General features: G+C 43.1%; 1 protein-coding gene across 9 annotated transcripts in view; it reads right to left on the bottom strand.

The window, feature by feature from the left end:
• The window catches only part of PROM1 (prominin 1), a 109,361-nt gene that overhangs the window by 6,738 nt on the left and 83,288 nt on the right, over positions 1 to 19,335 (bottom strand). For all 9 annotated transcript variants that reach the window (XM_014607625.3, XM_006278622.4, XM_014607624.3 and 6 more), the window contains 5 exons: positions 10,026 to 10,118; positions 8,326 to 8,379; positions 3,810 to 3,890; positions 3,655 to 3,723; positions 1,242 to 1,334 (listed from right to left, as the gene is read on the bottom strand). In XM_014607625.3, coding sequence (XP_014463111.1) covers positions 1,242 to 1,334; positions 3,655 to 3,723; positions 3,810 to 3,890; positions 8,326 to 8,379; positions 10,026 to 10,118 — 390 coding nt within the window. The remainder of the gene's footprint in view (positions 1 to 1,241; positions 1,335 to 3,654; positions 3,724 to 3,809; positions 3,891 to 8,325; positions 8,380 to 10,025; positions 10,119 to 19,335) is intronic.

Raw genomic sequence — 19,335 nt, forward strand, 5'->3', positions numbered from 1 at the left:
ACCAACACCAAGCCAGAAGGTCCTTGAGTCCCTAAAGATAAATCTGCTGCTAGCCATGTTTTTTCCTACCTATGTTTTATAAGAGTAACCTTATTCACATTTTCTGTGGTGAGCTGAGTTTTCAGCACCTGACAGAGTATCTGATTTGAGAGCTGCAGTTCATATTTGTGTGAAGATTTGAATTAGCACACAGATTAGCTGAGTTAGCTCCAGTTGTTAAAAGGATATTTCATACTTCATTCACACGAGTTGGAGGCACTTGGACAGTTTGAGTTCTATGTGGGCCTAGCTAGATTCCTTCAGCAAGAAAAGAATGTGGTACATCCAGAATTAACTGAAAAAAGACATAATGCAGGATAAGAAGGGGAGAGGCTCTAAAATTTAAATCCAGTGCTCAGTGATTATAACTTGACCTTAGAAGATTTCAGGGTTCAGATGCTTTTAACTTTTTTTTATAAAATAAGATGTGGTTCTTGTGTTAGTACTGATTATCACTTGATTGAAATTAAGGATAAGTAAAAGCTAGGAGATAGCTTACAAGTGTGTGGTTTTAAGTCTTACTTTTAAGTACACACAGCCAGCTTTTTAGGCTTGTCAGAGTGAGAAAAGCTAATATTGTTCTTACCATACCACAAGTCATAACTAAAGTCTCTACTATGCATTAATGATCTGAGATTTGTTTTCCCTAGAAGCCAAATGAAAAACTTCATTTTCCTCATTCACATTTTCTAGATTCCAGCAAAGATGTTTGAGAAAGGTTCTTTTCAATACTTATGTTCTTCTTATAGTCTCAGATTAAAAGATGGATCCAAGATGACACTTCAGACCTTAAATCCCTTTACATTTTATGAATGTTCAAATACTAAATATAAATCACCCTTAAAATCTGAAATCAGAGTCAGATCCCAAAACCAAAATCTGCCTATTTAATTTGATAATCAGGAATTTCACATGAACATCTGATTTTACAAGATATTCTTGCAGTATGCGCCATAGGAATATAGTGAAACTCCAGCCTCATTCTGACTTCAGACTGGGTTTCAAACCCTAAATAATAATCATGTCCAGAATGGAATATTGCCTTCTGTAATAAATGTGGTATTTCCCCCATCACATTTTAGAAATGGCACTGTCAAAAAAAATTAAGTGCAGAGACCTGTTTTTACAGTTCAGTGGCAACACAATTAGGAATTCCCAATTTTAAGCTCTAATTCTGAGAAAAATGGGAAATATTTTCTTACCACAGAATCAGTTACATAGCTACATAAAAAAATATCTACTGCAGTATCTATCACATTGGCAATTGGCTTGCATGCAGCCACATCCATGGTTACCTAAAAGAGATTAAAATATTGTTCAAGGCATTTTTTAAACAGAAGCTGCACTACCTGATAAAGGCTTTTAAATCAAACTACGGTATTAACCAAACTGTTGCTCTTATTCCATCCCTAAATAGCTTCCACGGATATATTCTATCAATTAGGCCAGGGGTAGGCAATTATTTGGGCTGGAGAGCCACATAAGGAATTTTGGTGAGCTGTTGAGGGCCCAGGGAGGGGATGATGCTGACTCGACCTTGGTACCCCGGGTTTACGTTGCCTGGCCCAGCATGCTGGGGTTGGGGGTGAGAGAATGAGCACCAGAGAGATGCCAGTTGATCCTATCCTGCCCCATGCCTCACAAACCCAGCGCTGGGGGTGCTGGATGGTGCGGGGGGAGGGGATCTGTGGAGACGAGGCCCAGGACCCCAGGGCTCAGCTGGGTAGATGGGATGGGGCTCCTGGTAGGTGGGGAGTGGTGTCCAGGAGCAGGATGGGTGGTTGGAGCTGGGATTGTGGGATGGTGACAGCATGGGCCAGGGCCTGGGGCAGAGCCATGATCCACTCCTTGTACATCTCTGCAATGGGCCCCAGTTCCCTGCCTTGTAGTTCCCTGCAGAACCGGTGCCTGTCACAGGGACGTGCAGGGAGTAGATCTCCAGTCCCAGCCCTGCCCCGGATGCCGCTCCCTACTTGCCAATGGCCCCATCTCATTTGCCTGGCTGAGCACGCCCCGCCCAGCCCACCTGCCCGCTCTGTCCAGCACCAAGTTTGGCAGTGGAGACACTGGCGGCAGCAGCCACAAGTGTGAGGGCAGAGCGAACTGCTACTGGGAAGCTGAATCCAGCTGCTGTGCTGCCCCTGCCCCACCACCTGGTCCTGTGGACTATAGCTCCTTGAGCACCCGAGACATGCCGATAAGGTGGGCTGCACTCCATTCCAGGCAGTAGCTCTGTGCCCAGAGGTGGTGGGATCACATGTGCCACAGCCCAGGTTGCCCCCCGGGCTTGGGCCAGGGCCAAAGGACCCACCAGGGCCAGATAGAATCACATGGCAGGCTAGGTCCAGCCCATGGGCCATATTTTTCCCATCCCTGAACTAAGCACAAATTATGCCTTGTTGATTTGGCTTTCTTTTTTCAAGATAATGATGAGCACAAATCTTAAAACAAGGGCAGCCTCAGCAGAACAGATTGCAAAGGGGACTTTTCCTATCTGCTCCCATAAAAACTCTCATGTAATTCAATTTGTCCACATTTATACACCAGAAAAGCTGATGATTTTCATACTGCTATAAACACAGCAACATTATTTAGTAGGGCTGTGGGAAATTTTACCGGGCATTTCATTTTGAAGTTGTTTTGATGTGTTTTGAGCTCGAAACAGCAAAATCAAAAAGAAATAAAAGGCTTCAGAACAGTTTGGAAATGAAATGAGGGCACTCAAAACATTTCAAGTTTCGAAGCTGGGTTTGCCTGGCTTCAGCGCCGGTCTCAGCTGGCAGTGGCAGTCTGCCGTCATTCTGCACACAGATCCGGGGGCCGGTGCCCCCATGGAGAAGTTTGGCACAGTCCCGCAGCCCTCCTGGCGGGTGTGGGCTCCTGGATCTGCGGACACAACAGGAGGCTACTGCTGCACCTGGGACCGGCACTGGGTGCAGCCCACACCCAGTGCTGGGAAGACTGTGGCCGCCGCTGGCCCTAGGCAGCAGCAGCAGCCTCCTGTCATCCTGCACACAGATCTGGGGGCCCGCACCCCCGGGAGGGCTGCGCCGGACTCCTCCCGGATCTGCGTGCAGGATGATAGCAGGCTACCGCTGCTGGCAAGTGATACGAGTTTTCCTTTCAACTGTTTGAGGTGAAGTTTCCCAGAAACCTCTGCACCTATCTCCTTAAAACTTGGCAGGCTTCATGCCCTCAGAAGGGGCTACCATTCCTACAATTTTCATCTGAATTAGGCAAAGAATGACAAAGTTTTAGGCATTTTCATGATTCCCCATTATAGTCTATGGGTAAAAAGTCGAAATGCGTTGAAACAGCGAAACAGTTTCTACGAAATGAAACGGAACAGCGCTTTGAAATGAAACAACAAAACGAAACACTGTCCCTTTAAAACGGAAGTCAAAACGAAATGGTGCTGTTTTGCACAGCCCTATTATTTAGAAGAAACCCACTCTAAATAGATTACACTTTTTTTTGCTATACTAGGCATGTAGAATTTATTAAACAAAATGTAAAACAATTGCAGAATAAGTTATCCTTTTTATTTATTCTCTTTACAAACTTAACTATACTTTACATTTTTCCCCCTCTCTCAATGGAGTAAATGCATCTTACCGACTCTTTGACCCAGTTAACATATTGCTCGAAGTAGCCTATAATCATATCCATGTACTTTTTAGTCTCCTTAAAAAAAGAAAGTAAAATAAATAAATATTAACACCTGAGGCGCTATAAACCCAATAAGCTAATTAAAACCAAAGACAGTTTACCTGGACGATAACTAACGAAGCATTGTTGTTTATGAGGAGCTGAGCAGCATTAACAGCATTAATCACATTTTTTACTTTTTCCTGAAAAAGAAAGTATGCAAGTTAAGCCCCTTCCAGAGCTACTATAATGGCAATACTAGTATTGTATTTCCCACCATTTTTCTAAGTAAAAAAATACCACTGTCTTGATAAAGATGCTAAAAAATGTAAAGACAATAGTGACTCTTCATATAGCAAGTGCAGCGTTCTGGCATTGCTGGAATGTAAGGACTCGCTCCATATCAACAGACCCTTCACCAGCATCAGAGGCAGGCATCTCAACTGTTATAAACTGTAACTTCTCCCGTTCTCCTTTTTTATACCTATGCATGCTTCTAGACCAGGGGTGGGCAATTATTTTTGGCGGAGGGCCACTTACTGAGTTTTAGCAAGCCATCAAGGGCCGTGTGACAGGCAGCCAGGGGCAGATTAATATTAATTTTCTAAATTTTTTAGGGGCCCTGCAGGCCAGATAAAATGTCCTGGTAGGTTGCATCCAGCCCACGGGGTACATTTTGCCCACCCCTGCTCTAGACTTTATTGCTTCTTCCTAGGGGTAGATTTTTTTCATTGTCCTTGACAGCCAGATGCAGTAAGAAATGGATCCCACATCAGCACAAATAAAAAAAGTGAGACTTTATTTATTTAAAAAAAATTAAAATGAACTTTTTTGATGGCAGCAGCATTTGTATATCCCAACCTACAACTCAAAAGAATAGGGAAGGGAAAGGACAGGGTCATGTACTATCATAGCTGTAGATTACCATATAGAAGTTTATTCTCTTAAAATATATAATCCAAAATATAAAACATAAGAACTGCCCTTACCGGGTCAGACCACAGGTCTATCTTGCCCAGTGTCACACAGTGGCCGAGTGTGTTTAGGAAGTTCGGATTCAGAGGTTGCACCCCTAACTCCCATGTTCAATAACTACAGGTACACCTTTCCTCCAGGAATCTGTCCAATCCCTTTTGGAATCTGGTAAACTGCCAGCTTCTACAACATCTTGCAGCAATGAGTTCTATACTTTAATTAAATGTGGTGTGAAAAAGAACTTCATTTTGTTAATAATTGTTACACATGGTGGACGTGATCTACTTAGACTTCAGTAAAGCCTTTGATTTGGTTTCCCATGGGATTTGCTCAAACAAACTCAAGGATGCTGGACTTGGCCAGTCCTCAGTGAGGTGGGTGGACAATTGGCCGCTCCTATCGGGTGGTAATTGATGGGTTGGCCTCATCCTGGAAGGCCGTCTCCAGTGGTGTCTCCCAGGGATCTATGCTTGGACCCGTGCTCTTTAATATATTCATCAATGATCTGGATGAGGGAGTGGAAAGCTCAATTATTATATTTACAGATGATACCAAGCTGTGGGGAAACACGGGCGTGCTGGAGGATAGCGCCAGGATCCAGGAAGATCTCAACAGGCTGGACTTCTGGGCAAAGCAGTATCAGATGAGATTTAACATGGATAAGTGCAAAGTCCTTCACCTGGGTATGAAGAACCTTCACCACAACTACACAATGGGTGGTGGCCCACTGGCTGGCACAGAATCCAAGTGAGACCTAGGGGTTACGACTGACCAGAAAACGAATGAACCAGCAGTGCGATGAGGTCACTAGGAAAGCAAACAGAGCTCTGGCATGCCTTAGCCGTCGCGTGTCCAGTAGATCCAGGGAGATGCTTCTCCCTCTCTATTTGGCACTGGTGAGGCCTCAGCTGGAGTACTGTGTCCAGTTCTGGGCACCACACTTCAAGAGGGACATGGGTAAGCTTGAGAGGGTACAAAGAAGGGCCCAATGAGGAAAGGGACCTGTTCAGCCTGAGTAAGAGAAGGCTGAGGTGACCTGAGGGCCGCCTACAAGTACATCAGGGGAGAACACAAATATCTGGGGGAGCAACTCTTCAGGAGGGCACCTCAAGGGAGGACAAGGACAAACGGTCATAAGCTTATAGAAGGCAAATTCAGGCTAGACATAAGGAAGAACTTTTTCTCCGTAAGAGTTGCTAGAATCACACTCCCACCAGAGGTAGTGCAGTCACCATAATTGGAGATGTTCAAGAAGAGGCTGGATAGGCACCTTGCTGAGCTTGTCTAAACCCAATAACTTCCTGCCCACAGCAGGGGAAAGGACTTGATGATCCTACTGGTCCTTTCTAGTTCTACAATTCTGTGATTTTAAATTTACCACCTAATCAGTTCATTCTGTGACTCTTAGTTCTTGTATTATGAGAGAGAGTAAATAATCAATCCCTATTTACTTTCTCTTCACCATTTAGTATTTTGTAAACCTGTATAATGTACCCCCCTCAAGCATCTCTTCTCCAAACTGAATATGAAAATGTTTAAAAGACAATTTTTCATTTTGAAAATAAAAATCCCAAATTACTTCCTAATGAAACACAAATGATAATGTTCACACAGACCTATTCAAATAACCTGCTAAGTTTTCACTTCTTCCCAACAATCATATTCTTACCAACCCCTTACACATTAAGGCCTCTTACCTGCTTGTGTCTGTTCAGGGCACAATAGTTGTGAAATGATTTCACAGGGCTAAAAATTAGTTCTGGCAGGAACTGGAGCAGATATGGGCTAAACAGGCTCATATAACCATGAGTACTGCTGGGCTGCAGTTAGACTGCTGCACTGCAGCTGGACTATTTCTGCAGGAACCAAGACAAGCTGATGGTGATCACTACCCTGCAGCTGATCCTTAAGACTGATGGAGCATGAAGAAAGCTGCTGTCATGGCAGGCAAGCATTAACTTCTATTAAGGGAGGAAGTATGTGGGCAGCCATAGGGAAAGCCCTTGTGCAGTTCAAACCTCCTGAAGTTTAGCTGATGCTGTGGAAGTCAGACAGGGTGCTGACAGACAGACAGATAGGCACCCTCCCCCCCCCCCCCCCCACCCGTAACTCATGGCACTTTACATAAAGGTGGGGGAAGGGTGAAATCAAGCTCCACTTTGAAGCCAATTGAACTGGAGAAGCCTGCCTGCAGCCTCTGACCCCTAGTCCTGCCACTCCACCTAGCTCTGTGGCTGTATGCAGGAAAAGAGGAGGGATGGGGGAGAGGGAACAGGCTTCAAGCTGGGGTTTGCCGTCAGAGATGGAGGAAGAGGGGGTGGGATGGGCCCATGAAGTGTGAGGAGGCTCCAATCCACTCCTCTGCCCCCCAACTCAGGCCAGACAAACCCCAGCTGCAGCTTGCTCCTCCTCCTCAGCCCTGCTCCCTTCCTGCAGACAGCCCAGATCACACAACAGATTAAGCCTAGGGAACACAAGTTCCCTAAGCTAAGGTACTCCAAAGTGGAGTGCCTTCATCTGATCCCTCACTTGATGAGGGTCATTTTGTCTCACAATCGGCCACTTTAAAAGTGCTCTGCAGCCATGCATGTGCGTTACGGCATGGCTATAGAGAGCACTTTCAGGGGGACAATCACAAAACAGATGCACTATGCTATAGGACAGATATCCAACTGAATGCTGGGGCCCCCTCCACATGTTACAGGTATCACACAATTAACTGGTTAATTGTAAAATTACCTTTAGGTTAGCCACATGTGCAAAGCAGCTATTATGCCATAAAAAGCACCAACCAACTATGAAGTTAGAGTATAAAAACATGTACTAATTTTATAACTGGTTGCTATCAAGCTTTAATTTGCACATGTAGCACAATCTCCCTTGAGGCTCGGAGCCACGTCAGCTGGCAGGACTCCCAGCTGCAGGGGTGCACCACATCCAGCTGGAGTGGGAGTCCCACAACTGAGGGGACTCTCAGCCTCAGCAGCTGCAGATGCTGGGCCCTGGCAGCGTGCCTCCTGGGCACAGTTCCGATCTCCCAGCCCCAGCGGTGCATGAAACCCCCAGGGCTGACAGACTGCAGCTGCCACTGTGCATAGCATGGCAGGAGGCATGACTACGTAGACTGCACATTAGATCCCATTGTGCCCTTACGTGATGCGTAGAGGGGCCCTGGAGAACACTCTCTGAAGGGTCTCAATGAGCTAAAATGTTTGTGTAAGTTTTTGTTTGTTTGTTTGTTTTTTAAATAAGGACGCGTAAGGCAAATTCTTTTCAATTAATGGTAGCCAGTTGCTGAGTAACATACATATCACAGTACATAAGACTGTACCAATGCTTTTTTTACCATATGAGATTTAAATTTTCAGTAGCATGTTTATAAACCTATGCCAAAAATGTCATGATTTATAGCTGCTTTTTGACCATGATAACTACGTTTGATCAATAGTACTCAGGACATCAAGTGCTTTATGTGGGGAATCCAAAGCATGCAGAACTCTATAGAACAGAATCCAGACATCTAGCCCCCAGCTCCAGTCTTCTTTCCCGACAAAAATTAGTAAGGAAAAAAAGGGTTCAAAAGTTATAGGCAGTGTCAATGCCCCACGTAGGATAGGACTAATTCAAATAGTTTACATTCTTATCACTAAAAGACAAACCTACCATAAGTTCAGATGATGTCTTCTGCAGTAATCGAATGCTCCGATTTAAAGTGCTCTAGTTACAGGAAACAGAAAGGAGAGAAAAAAAAAAGATTCAACATATCAACGCAAATAAGAACCATAATGCTTTCATATTGCGTGTCTGAGCATACAGAGTGAAACCACCAACAAAAAACCAGATCGAATACCATTTCTCATAGACCTTAATATTAATGGAATCAAAACAGCTGTACCAACTAAGACCAGATGACAACCCTTTAATGAAATTAAGTCAGTATTTGTAACTGACAGTCTTAGAACAAAACTCAACAATACTTTAGCTAAAGCATATGGTAGCTTTTAAATTGTGTATCTAAAATATAACCAAAATTAGTAACAAGAGTTTGATATTGTTTTGTTGAAGGTAAAATGGTTAAAATTAACTGTGTGCGCCCAGTATGTTACACCAGAGGGGGAAATATTATTGTGGAGCTTCAGAAAAGAAAAGCACTTACCCTAGCTTTAACATATTTCTTGACAGTCAGTTTTGGAAAAAGGAAAAGAAAAAATGAGAATAATTAAGAGTTAATTAGAAAAGATACAGCAAAGAATCAAGAGTTTGGAAAAGAATCCCTATTATTTTTCCATGAGAGAAACTTGACAGGGACAGAAATACAATGGAGTTTTCTCAATTCTCAACGATTCTGGAAAAAAAGTTGTCCTGTACCTTCCAAGAGGTGCTGTTCACTTAATAGAACTGGATATATAAGACACTAAAACAGAATAAACTGAAAAACTTAAGCAAAATATATATAAGCTGACATCTGGTGGAGATATAGTTTGAGTTTGACACTTTAAAAAAAAATGCATGGCAAATCCTGTTAAAAAAGCCAAACATTTCTGGATCTTTAAAAGGTTTCTGCAAAAAAATTTCTTTCTTCAAAATGTAGCCCCACAGAATTTCCAAGTCAAACACTGAAGTAGTAGGCTATTCCTACACTCAAGAAAGTAAATCTGTCTCAAGTGCAAAAATTACAACCATTTCCATTACTCAGGATGAATGAACTGTAAAAGGAAAAGCTAGTAATATACACGCTTAGAGTTTTTGGAAGTCTCTTCCTTCCCTTTCACCACTATATAATACTATGTGTAAATAGAGAAACTATAAAAACCGAAGAAGAAAAGGTAGGTTTTATTAAGAAATATTATTAACTAATATTAACCAATACTAACACATGCAACGCAATTTCTTTGTTAAAAACATACTTTAACCTGAGCATGCTCTACCAGTAGTGCCCCATTCTTTTTCCTCCCACTTTCCTACCCTTTGTATTCTAATTGTGGCTTTCTGTTTAGAAGCTCTGCTTCCTGCAGTCCCTTCATAGCATCTGTAGAAGCAAGCTGCTGCTTGAAAAAGCTTTCATAATGCATTTGCTTATGCATTATGATTTAATTGGTCTGTAAGGTAAAAATCTACCTTGTCTTCTACTTGACTTGAGACTAAAAGGGCTAACTACCTCTCCATACTTCGAATACCATAAAATATATAAAACCTATATTTAGATATAAAAAATACAAAAATGTCTATTTTGAAAATACATAATATGTGAAGCTAAGTCTGTTGTGAGATTTGTACAAAATAAAAATCCTTTCACTTTGACTTTGCTAATATTTTTCTAATCTGTGTGTGTGTTCATAAAAAATCATGTTTTGAAAATTTACCATGGCTTGCTCTAGTGGAATAACTTGCTGATCATGAATTGTTCGAATACTGTTTGCATGTCCCTTTAAGGCATTTTCCAGCGCTCCTCTGGGCTGCAAAAATACATAAACATAAAAATCAGTATGCTGGTCTGTACTTATAAGATGGTAAAGCAATGAAAAAGTGCGTTTGCAATGAATGACAACATACTTTACAAACTATGAGCAACAGCATACAGTAAATCTAATCCCATAACAGGGAAAAAGACTACTGAAGATGTAGAAACTTCAATGATTGAAACAAATATGCAAGTCTAGTAACAGGAATGTTAAGAATATCTGTACAAATTCAACAAAATCAATTTTCATATAGTGCTCTAAGCCGTTTTCTTCTCAGTATAGAAAATAAAGAAGCCCATTCTTTTATTCTAATCATTGAGACACCCATGAAGAATAACTGATCTTCTTAAAGTAGCGCTCTAGTTATTTATTCAATATCTGTCGAGGTCCAGGGGCGCCCTCCACTGGGATCATAATTTCATTCAGAGATGAAACTGAAAGATCTATGCATAAGACAGAAACAAGAGCAGAACATATTTCTTAATCTGTATACCTTGTGTTGCTCCAGTTATTCTAATCAGATGTTACCTCATCTTTAGGATTGGAAGGATTTGATTTTTATAGCTAAATGTCGATTTTACCTCATACACACAAACCAGACCAATGGAAAAATATTTCCATTGATAATTATCAAAATGTTTGGAAAGGGGATATAAGAATAAAGAAAAATCCATGACAGGGGTAAGGAAATTCAAGATGGGGGTGTCGCGCGCGCGCGCACACACGCACACAGCCCCGCTGCTGCCCCATGCTGCCTGGAGGGGTGGGAGGCTCTAACCATCAAGGGGCTGGGTTGCCCCTCCACTGGTGCCTGCCAGGTGGGACTTGCCCCTTAAAGGGCTACAGGGAGTGGAGAGCCGCTTCCCGCCTTGGGCTGGGCAGCCGCTGCCTCATGGTGCAGTGTGGGGCTCGGGGAGTTCAGTGGCAAGTGACTGCCAGGAATCCTCTGACAAGCCTCCTTCCATACCGAGCACCACCAGCAGCTCCAGCACAGCCCCTGCCCCTGCGCCCTACTCCATGACAGCAAAGGCACCATGATTTAAAGCAGGTATGCTTTATTGATTTGAAGATATTTACTTTTTATATTTTGACATGTGATTTTATAAAGATTTTAACAGCATACTGTCATTAATAAAAAACTGTCTGCCCTCCACACTCTTAATTCTGTGCAATCCTGAAAATTTAAATGGATAAAAATCAGAATAAACGCTTAAAAACTAAACATTGATTTTAGCCATCAACCAACACTCCCCCCCCCCCAAAAAAAACCCCAAAACAAAAAACACCAAATTCTGCCAAGCCTACTTATCTTTTAGATCTGGCTGTCCCCCAACATTGATCATTTCCAAGTCCAGAACTTCAGAAGTTCAGATACTTGTATCATATGCCTGATTACTGAGAAGTCATGCGTCATGCATCAGTTTAATCCTTGCTTAGGTCCTTGAATTCATTGTCCAGTTGCAAGACAAGTACTTATAGGTCTCTCCTAATTCTAGCTAGCACAATGCTCCAGTATAACTACTGGCATATGACCAACTGAAGAGGATACAGTTTGGTCCAATCTGCTGCCACAGTCAGAGAAAGAAATTCCAGTTGGATTATAAAGAACAGGAAAAGGCAGGAACTTCTTCAAGGAACTTTGTAGGGTCTGTAGCTTCTTTGAAGTGTAAGGCCATATATGTGGGAGAGATCCACCATCTCCCCCACTGAATCACTCTGTTTTGTAAATACCATCTAGGTAAACCCTGTTGAGGGTAGACAGTACAAAAAATAGGAGCATGGTAATATTAAACCCTCAGATCTCAGTTACAGGACACTCCTGGAGACTCACAAGCTGACAAATCTACCTAGAGGGTACCTCTTCCAAGAAAATAGTGAATGATTTATTAAAAAAACTTCATACAAAAGTATAATTAAGCAACTTAGTTCTGGGTGCCATAAGGAAACCACCATACATGTACTTTGAGTGTCCTCTCAAGGTTTTAATTTGCTTCCCACCACTCAGAACAGAATGTACAAATGCCTTTCTTTAATTGATGAAAGCACACAACTACCTTTACTTTATGGCTAGGGCTGCCAGGCTCTGGAATGGGCTCCCAAGGGAGGTGGTGCTCTCTCCTACCTCGAGGGTCTTCAAGAGGAGGTTGGATAGATATCTGGCTGGGGTATTATGATCCCAGCACTTGTTCCTGCCTGGGGCAGGGGGTCAGACCTGATGTTCTGTTCAGGTCCCTTCCGACTCTAGAAACTATAAAACTACGAAACCACTTGCTGAATCTTACTGTGTCTTGCCTCAACATTTTCTTCCCAAATCTTATCATCTATCATAGCCTCTCTCCCCTCACTTTAAACATGCTGCCCTTCTGACCTGACCTTTTTTGACAAACTTCTTTCTTACATTTTGGGGAGCCATTATAGGGTAAAACTCTTCCAAAACAAGACCAGATTGCAGCAGCACAGGTACTATTATTCATCTTGTTTTCCTATCACATATTCTCCCCATGAGCGTGATTTTTGCATATGATGTTCCACATAATTCCCTTGTGGAGGAATTTAAACCCCTGCACCCAGCTGGGCATGGGGATTTGAACTCTTTGATGGGGAAAGCCCCTTGGCTCTGCCTGCTAGAAGCTTCTGATCTTTTGCACCTGGCCACCCAGGCTGGGCTTCAGCAGTTATGCAGTTGGGATCTGTTCCTGATTTTCATAATCATACATCCTGCTATGGAAATGTGACTGTTGAGTTGGGGTCAGATGTGCCAGGGGCCCTTCGACTATCCTACCTTAAGGAGAACTCTCATGTAGGTATTGCTTTGCTGCAGGTCCAGGTTAAACTCTGCAGAGATTCCTAGAAAAGTGACTGTTGACATACTGAAGTTCCTGACACTGTCTTTGGTCACCCTATAGCAGCAACTCTGCCCTCTTGCACAAGTCAACTTGATAGAAGAGCACTAAAGCAGTGCTCCATCCAGTAAAGCCTCTCAAATATTAAACAAACAAAAAAAGGAAGAAGCTGATTTACTTGATAGCAACCACTTTCTCCTTGCGTGTCTTTATGGTCATGCCTTGAACTCACTGCATAACATTATGCCTAGAACAGCCTCTTTTATTTTACTTATCATCATGAGGATGGCAGTATTAGCCAGTTTCTTTCATGTTGCCTAACAGCACGTGCTCTAAAAATAGTGCCAGCTCACAAAAACAAGATGGATGGGATGAAACAAGAGGAATCACTGGAATTATTCAGTTTGACCCTCAAGCCTCATAACTATATTTCTTTCTAGTAGGAAACCCAGAATACACAGTGCAATATATTCCTGAATGCCTAGAGCGGTGCTTCCCAAACTTTTCTTCAGCACGACCCTCATTTATGACCCCATTTCCCCAGCATGACCCCTCACTCCCAACCCCAGCCCCCTACAGCCCCATCTGCTAATGTTGTGACCCCATTTGGGACTGCAACCCACAGTTTGGGAACCACTGGCCTAGAGAATAGCAACAATGCACACTCAGCGGGCCATGATGTATTCCTAAACATTTCGAAACATTACTGTGCTCTACAGCTGTAAAGATTCAGGAAAACAAATGTTATTGCAAGATAAGGATGCGGTATGTATGAACTGCTCGCACAACAGTTGGTGGAAATTACTTGACACAGATATAGGTACGTGTGGATTTTGTCTAACAGTGAATATGATTTGAGATAATTGGTCACTTAGTTCATCCAGCAAGTCAGCCTCTCCTATCCAAATTACAAACCTCTGACTTAGAGGAGGAGGAAGATAACAACTAAATCTTGCCTTCTTCTTCCTTGAAAGATGAACAAGCCTAAATTCTCTCTTTTTAACCTTTCCTTGGTTTTCTGTTTATCCTCCTTCCATGCAGAGATGACAAGCCATGCCTTTTCCCCTTCAATACACAGTACCTTACTTGTCTAGAAAAAGAGACAGCAGCTTAATATTTCTGAGTAGACCTGGAGTTTCTGCCAAAAAAGCAATCAGGGAAGTAATTCATGTATTGCTAAAGCAGTGATTCTCAAGCAGGGTGAAATGGTAGCTTAGGACACTGAGGGATCCTTTCAAGGGTGCTGCAGGGTGCCTTACAATATTACCACTGTTGGGCGTGCAACCACGATTCACAGGATAAACCCAGAAATCTCAAATAGGAATTGGTATTGTTAAAAACATTATGACCTGTTATAACCTCTCCGAGTTCACTGCAACAGAAGAATCTCTATTATTTTTCTGTAGTCAAAAAATAGTTGAAACTAAGAGGTGGCATTTCCTGAGAAGTGCCTTAAGTTTAAAAAGGTTGAGAAGACTCACCACTGAAAACATTCAGTGCCCGTATTTGGCAGCCAAATGTAGACAAGGAAAGCCAGCTTTGTTCCAGTAGACACTGCTTCCATTGCTGAAGTTTTAGTTTTAAAGGCAACTCCCAAGACCGGGGACACTCTCTCTGCTCACTCATTCCCACTTTAATGGAGGAATGGGTGGAGAAGAAAAATCAATGTCTCTTTCAGAAGGGAAGGGGAAGGCTCTTCCTCGGGACTTTCCCCAGAAACAACCTTATTCGGTCTCCCTCTCCTGAGAGGACCCCCTGCAGGGTCAGCCTTAGCATGGCTTGACAAAGAAAAAGACTCTGGCTTTGAGACCCTGGTTCTTCTCAGTCCCTGGCTTCCCCAGTGATCTGTAAACACCCCATCTCTGGGAGGTCCTTTTCTGGTCAGCTTGTAGAAAGAAGGGAGGGTGTTTTCTTCTTTAAAAAAAGAGGGTTATCAGAGTGCTGACTGTCCCCAAAAGCACAACAGGCTCTGCTTCCATGCAGTCTTTATTTGTGCTTTTCCAGTCCCCTCTTTCCTCTCTTGGATTTTACTCTGTCCACACTGGGCTCATTCTATTTTTATCAGCCCTGGGACCTTCTCCTCTCCCCACAGCTCCTCTTCTCTCAGTGTTTCACTCCTCCTCCTCAAGCCCAGTCAGCCACACTTGCAACACAATGCAGTTAAAAAACTATAGTCTTAACCTAGGGACAACACTCACTCAATACAATGAAAGATTATATCATGGGGATCCAACATAAGAGCAGTCTCTGTGGCTTGCTGTCAGACCTAGACTGCCATCTGCCCCCAAGGTGAAAAGGGTATCTAAATGTCCTACTTGGAGAACTATTTACAGGCATTATTCACAGTAAAGTCTGCCCACTCTGAACCCCCCGAAGTTCTCCCCCCTGGACCTGCAAGCTCCAGTCACCCACTCAGTGCATACCAAACCCAGAAAGCAGATAGTGTTGCCATCTTAGTGTGACCCTAAGCATCCCTTAGCAGCTCCAGGCTTGTGCTCAAGACCATGGTAATTCAGCCATGTTGCATACATCTGAGGGGTTTGGTGCATGCTCCTCTGCAGCACTCCTGAGATTGCCAGAAACCTATCCATTAGTGTTACAGAGTGGAGACAGACCTCACTGGATGTCTAATTTGTGCTGCTGTTGATGACCTTTGTCATTCCACAACAAAGGAAAAATCAGTGGCATGACAAAAGGTAGTAATAGACTCCCACTTTATTGCAATGGACATCTATTAGCTCTGTGGTGAGAGAGTATGGGCAGCCTGAGCTGCTCACACCCTTCAGGCACCCTGGGCAGGTGCTCTGGAGGCAGGAGATCCCCACCCAGGGAATCTCAGGGTGCCTCTCCACAAGTGAAGTAGGTGTTCCCCACTCAGCCAGACTTGCTTCTGTGATCACAGGGGATAGGTCTGGATGAGTGGGGAAAGTGGAGCTTTCCTTGCATAGCCAAAACTGTCTCCAGAGATCATATCGCTCCTTGTCCAGCACCATGAAGGGTGAGACAAGGAGCAACATGTGTTACACATGGCAGCACAGCTGATCTGCTTCATTTGGAAACTTCTATTTTTGGCCATACAGTTTTGCTGAAACTTACCTACCCTTTAGGAGATAGTTCTACCTCTTGGATGCTGGACATACTGGAAAATCCTTAGGCATGAAGAGAATCTCTACTTCAACCACTGGGGGCAGGGGAGGAAGAAGAGACAGAAAGACAAAAACAGAAAAGACTGTCCAGAGATTGGACAGAGATTGTCCCCTTTGGTTTGGAACCAACTTTATTTGAAACATGGCTCTCAGAGCTAATAACTTAGTATTTTTGACACCATTAACAAACTGCAAATTCAAAATCAACTCATTCAAAGGCGGTATTTTGTTTTGTTCAGTTGAGTTTAGTTTAGTTTGGTTTTTTTAATCTACTGCATTTATATTCCTCCAGAGCTCTTATCGAGACAGAAAGATCATAAAATGTTACATTTTTGGAAGCCAGTGACAATTTCAAAGCAATTTAGCTTCCTGACATTCTAACAGCATGCTGTCTCAAAAGTTGTCTCCTACATGCTGAGCAACAGCACAAGGGAGTACTAAATATAGCCCAAACTTCCACATTGACAAGTAATGTTTTTACCTATTGTAATTTTTCGTTCCTTACCTAGATATTTTCAACCTTATCTTTTCTCAATTTAAAGGTTTTTTCCCCCACCAAACATAAATATATAAATAGAAAAACAGTAACATAAAATATTTTCTTTCATACAGAAGCTATGCTTAAGATGCCCCTCTCAGGGGCAGTTCTAGGGAAACCACTGTTTGAAGAATGCAGCATTCAGGAGTGCAATGGAGAGGTGGACAGGGCAATATCACTTCAGTCATGCTGCTGCAATGCAATTCCTTGACTCTTAGCACAGATCTTCTATGTCCTACTATAGCTTTAATGAAACAGCCTTCTGCTTGAGGGATTTTTACAAGCAGAAGAGACAATGCATAGTCCCTCAGAACATTCCCTGGGGCCTGCCATTCATCGCCTAACTTTTTTATAGGAAGGGTTAAGAGAACACACATTTCAACAAGTTGTAAAAAAGAATAATCTCACCTAGGCAAGGCAAGAAAAATGTGAGAATACAATGAGGAATTGCACTTTTTCGAGAAGCCTATTCGGTATTTTAGCCCTGTTTATATAGGTTTGTGATTTCATGTAAATCAGCCATGTAAACCCAAGCCCACTTCAAAGTCATTCCCATCATCTCTTGAAACTCTAACCACTCTTTTCCTTTACTTCAGGAGTGACCAAGTTAGGGCTGACAGGCTGGATCCGGCCAGTGACGCCACATCATCCAGCCCACCAGGCTCCCCATGCATCAGGAAATTTGGCAGCAGGGGAGTGGTGGCAGTGTTAATTGTAACAACTCCCAGAGCCATGAGAATTAATGCTGCCACCACTCATCCTGAAGACTGCCCCTGGGTGCTGGATTGGGCCATGGGGCCAGATGAGCTGGGCACCACTACTCTATCTCTATAATACTAAACAAATCTTAACAGATATGAGAGAAACCATAGGACTCTACAGACCTGTGCTTAAAGCCCCAGCTCCTTAAGTCAACCTGAAGACAGCAGAATCACAGTTCCCATTTAAAAAAAGCTTCTAGCCTTATGATAGCCAAAACACACTTGAAAATGGGAACCAATGTAACTAAAGCACCAGGACATAACAAAGCCTGCAGGTGGCCTAAATCAAGAGGTTTGATGCAGGAGGACTATGCATGTCAATAAGATGCTAAGTGCAAGACGAAGCCCATGACAGGAGCATAACCATCACCACCAGCCAGAGAACTGTACATGTGACAAAGCGTAGCTGTGCTGGCTTTCCCATCAGGTAGCTAGCACTATCCTTGTCGTGCTCTGAAAGAAAGGGGAATTCTTGCTTCTCCCAAAAAGAAGGGGAAGAACCTTGTGACCTCTTTCGGGAGGCAGAATATGGTCCCACACCACTTTCCTTGCCTCTTAGTAACTAGAAAAGAGCTCTACAGGAGCAGGCTTCACACTATGGGAGTCCCCTACCTCCCAAATGGAGGCATGCTTAAGACCACAGCAAAAGAATCTGCTGTCCTGACCAATTCTCTTGCTATCCAGGATGGATGAAAATATGAAATTATTTAATTTCATTCAAATGCCTAACAAAATGGTGCTAATTCTTCACCAGATTTGCTTTTACATATCTGTATCCACATCCCTGCCCTTTGGCTGTTTGCATCTTTACACAGTAAGGCAAGCAGAATCTCTGCTTTTATACATTTGTACACCTTAATACAGTGATTCCTAACAGGTGCTGTGGCACCCTCAGATATCTTGAGATCATAGATGGCACTGTTCAGTGTGAAAACAAGATTCGTAAGATGAATCCAGAATTTTCAAATAGGAATCCACAGTGTTAAAAGCATTCTGACCTGTTGTAGTCTACTTACCTGAGTTCTTTTCAACAAAAGACTTGCTCTAGTATTTTTTTGTAGTTAAAAATAGCAAAAACCAAGGAGCTGGCATTTTCCCAGGAATGCCTTGTCTCTATTAAGGGGTGCCTTGAGTTTATAAAGAGTTGCTATAATTGAACCCTAACACTGGTTGTGGCTTTTAAGCACTAACACAGTATTTGCTAACTACAAACAAGTACCACACACTAACCCAAGAATGAGTTTAAATCCTGATACCAATCCCTGCACCACGACTTAGGTCAGTTTTCACATTCAACTAAGATGGTATAATATACATGGTATACATGAAACTCTGTTGAATTGACAGGACTTACCAATTTCTTAAAGAAAAAGCAGCAACCACTATAAGAAAACAAGAGGCTTCTTGTCCTTGCAGCAGCAGAACGTAGACAAGTGCCCTCATTCCCCAGCCTCCCAGCACTTTAAAAAACCAAACAAAACCAAAACTGCACTCGTTGGCAGTAGCAGCAGCTGTGGGGGCTCTAGAGCCACATGGCAGAGCCCCGCCTGTACAGCCCTTCCTCCCCAATCTGCCCCGCCTCTGCCCCATCCCCAATGGCTGCCTTGCCCAGCCCCAGCATCCCAGCAATTGAAAAAAGCCCCGCACTCACCGGCTGCAGCAGCAGGGATCAGGGCCTCTGGGCACTTGTGGCAGAGCCCCCCTACAGAGTATGGGGATGCCCCCCCCAGCACCCACATGGCAGCTGTCACCCCCAACAGACTTACCAGATTGAGACAGCTGTCAGCTGCCTGTTTATTCTACGGGAGAATCTCCGAATTGGCCAAATCTTTTCAGAATCTTTTCTGAATTGATTCGGATTCTTCAAATTGATTCACTTGGTCTCCCAATTCAATTCGGATTTGGAGATTCAGTTCCCAGATC

The sequence above is a fragment of the Alligator mississippiensis genome, chromosome 2, assembly GCF_030867095.1.
Source record: "Alligator mississippiensis isolate rAllMis1 chromosome 2, rAllMis1, whole genome shotgun sequence".
In the NCBI taxonomy this organism is placed as follows: Eukaryota; Metazoa; Chordata; order Crocodylia; family Alligatoridae; genus Alligator; species Alligator mississippiensis.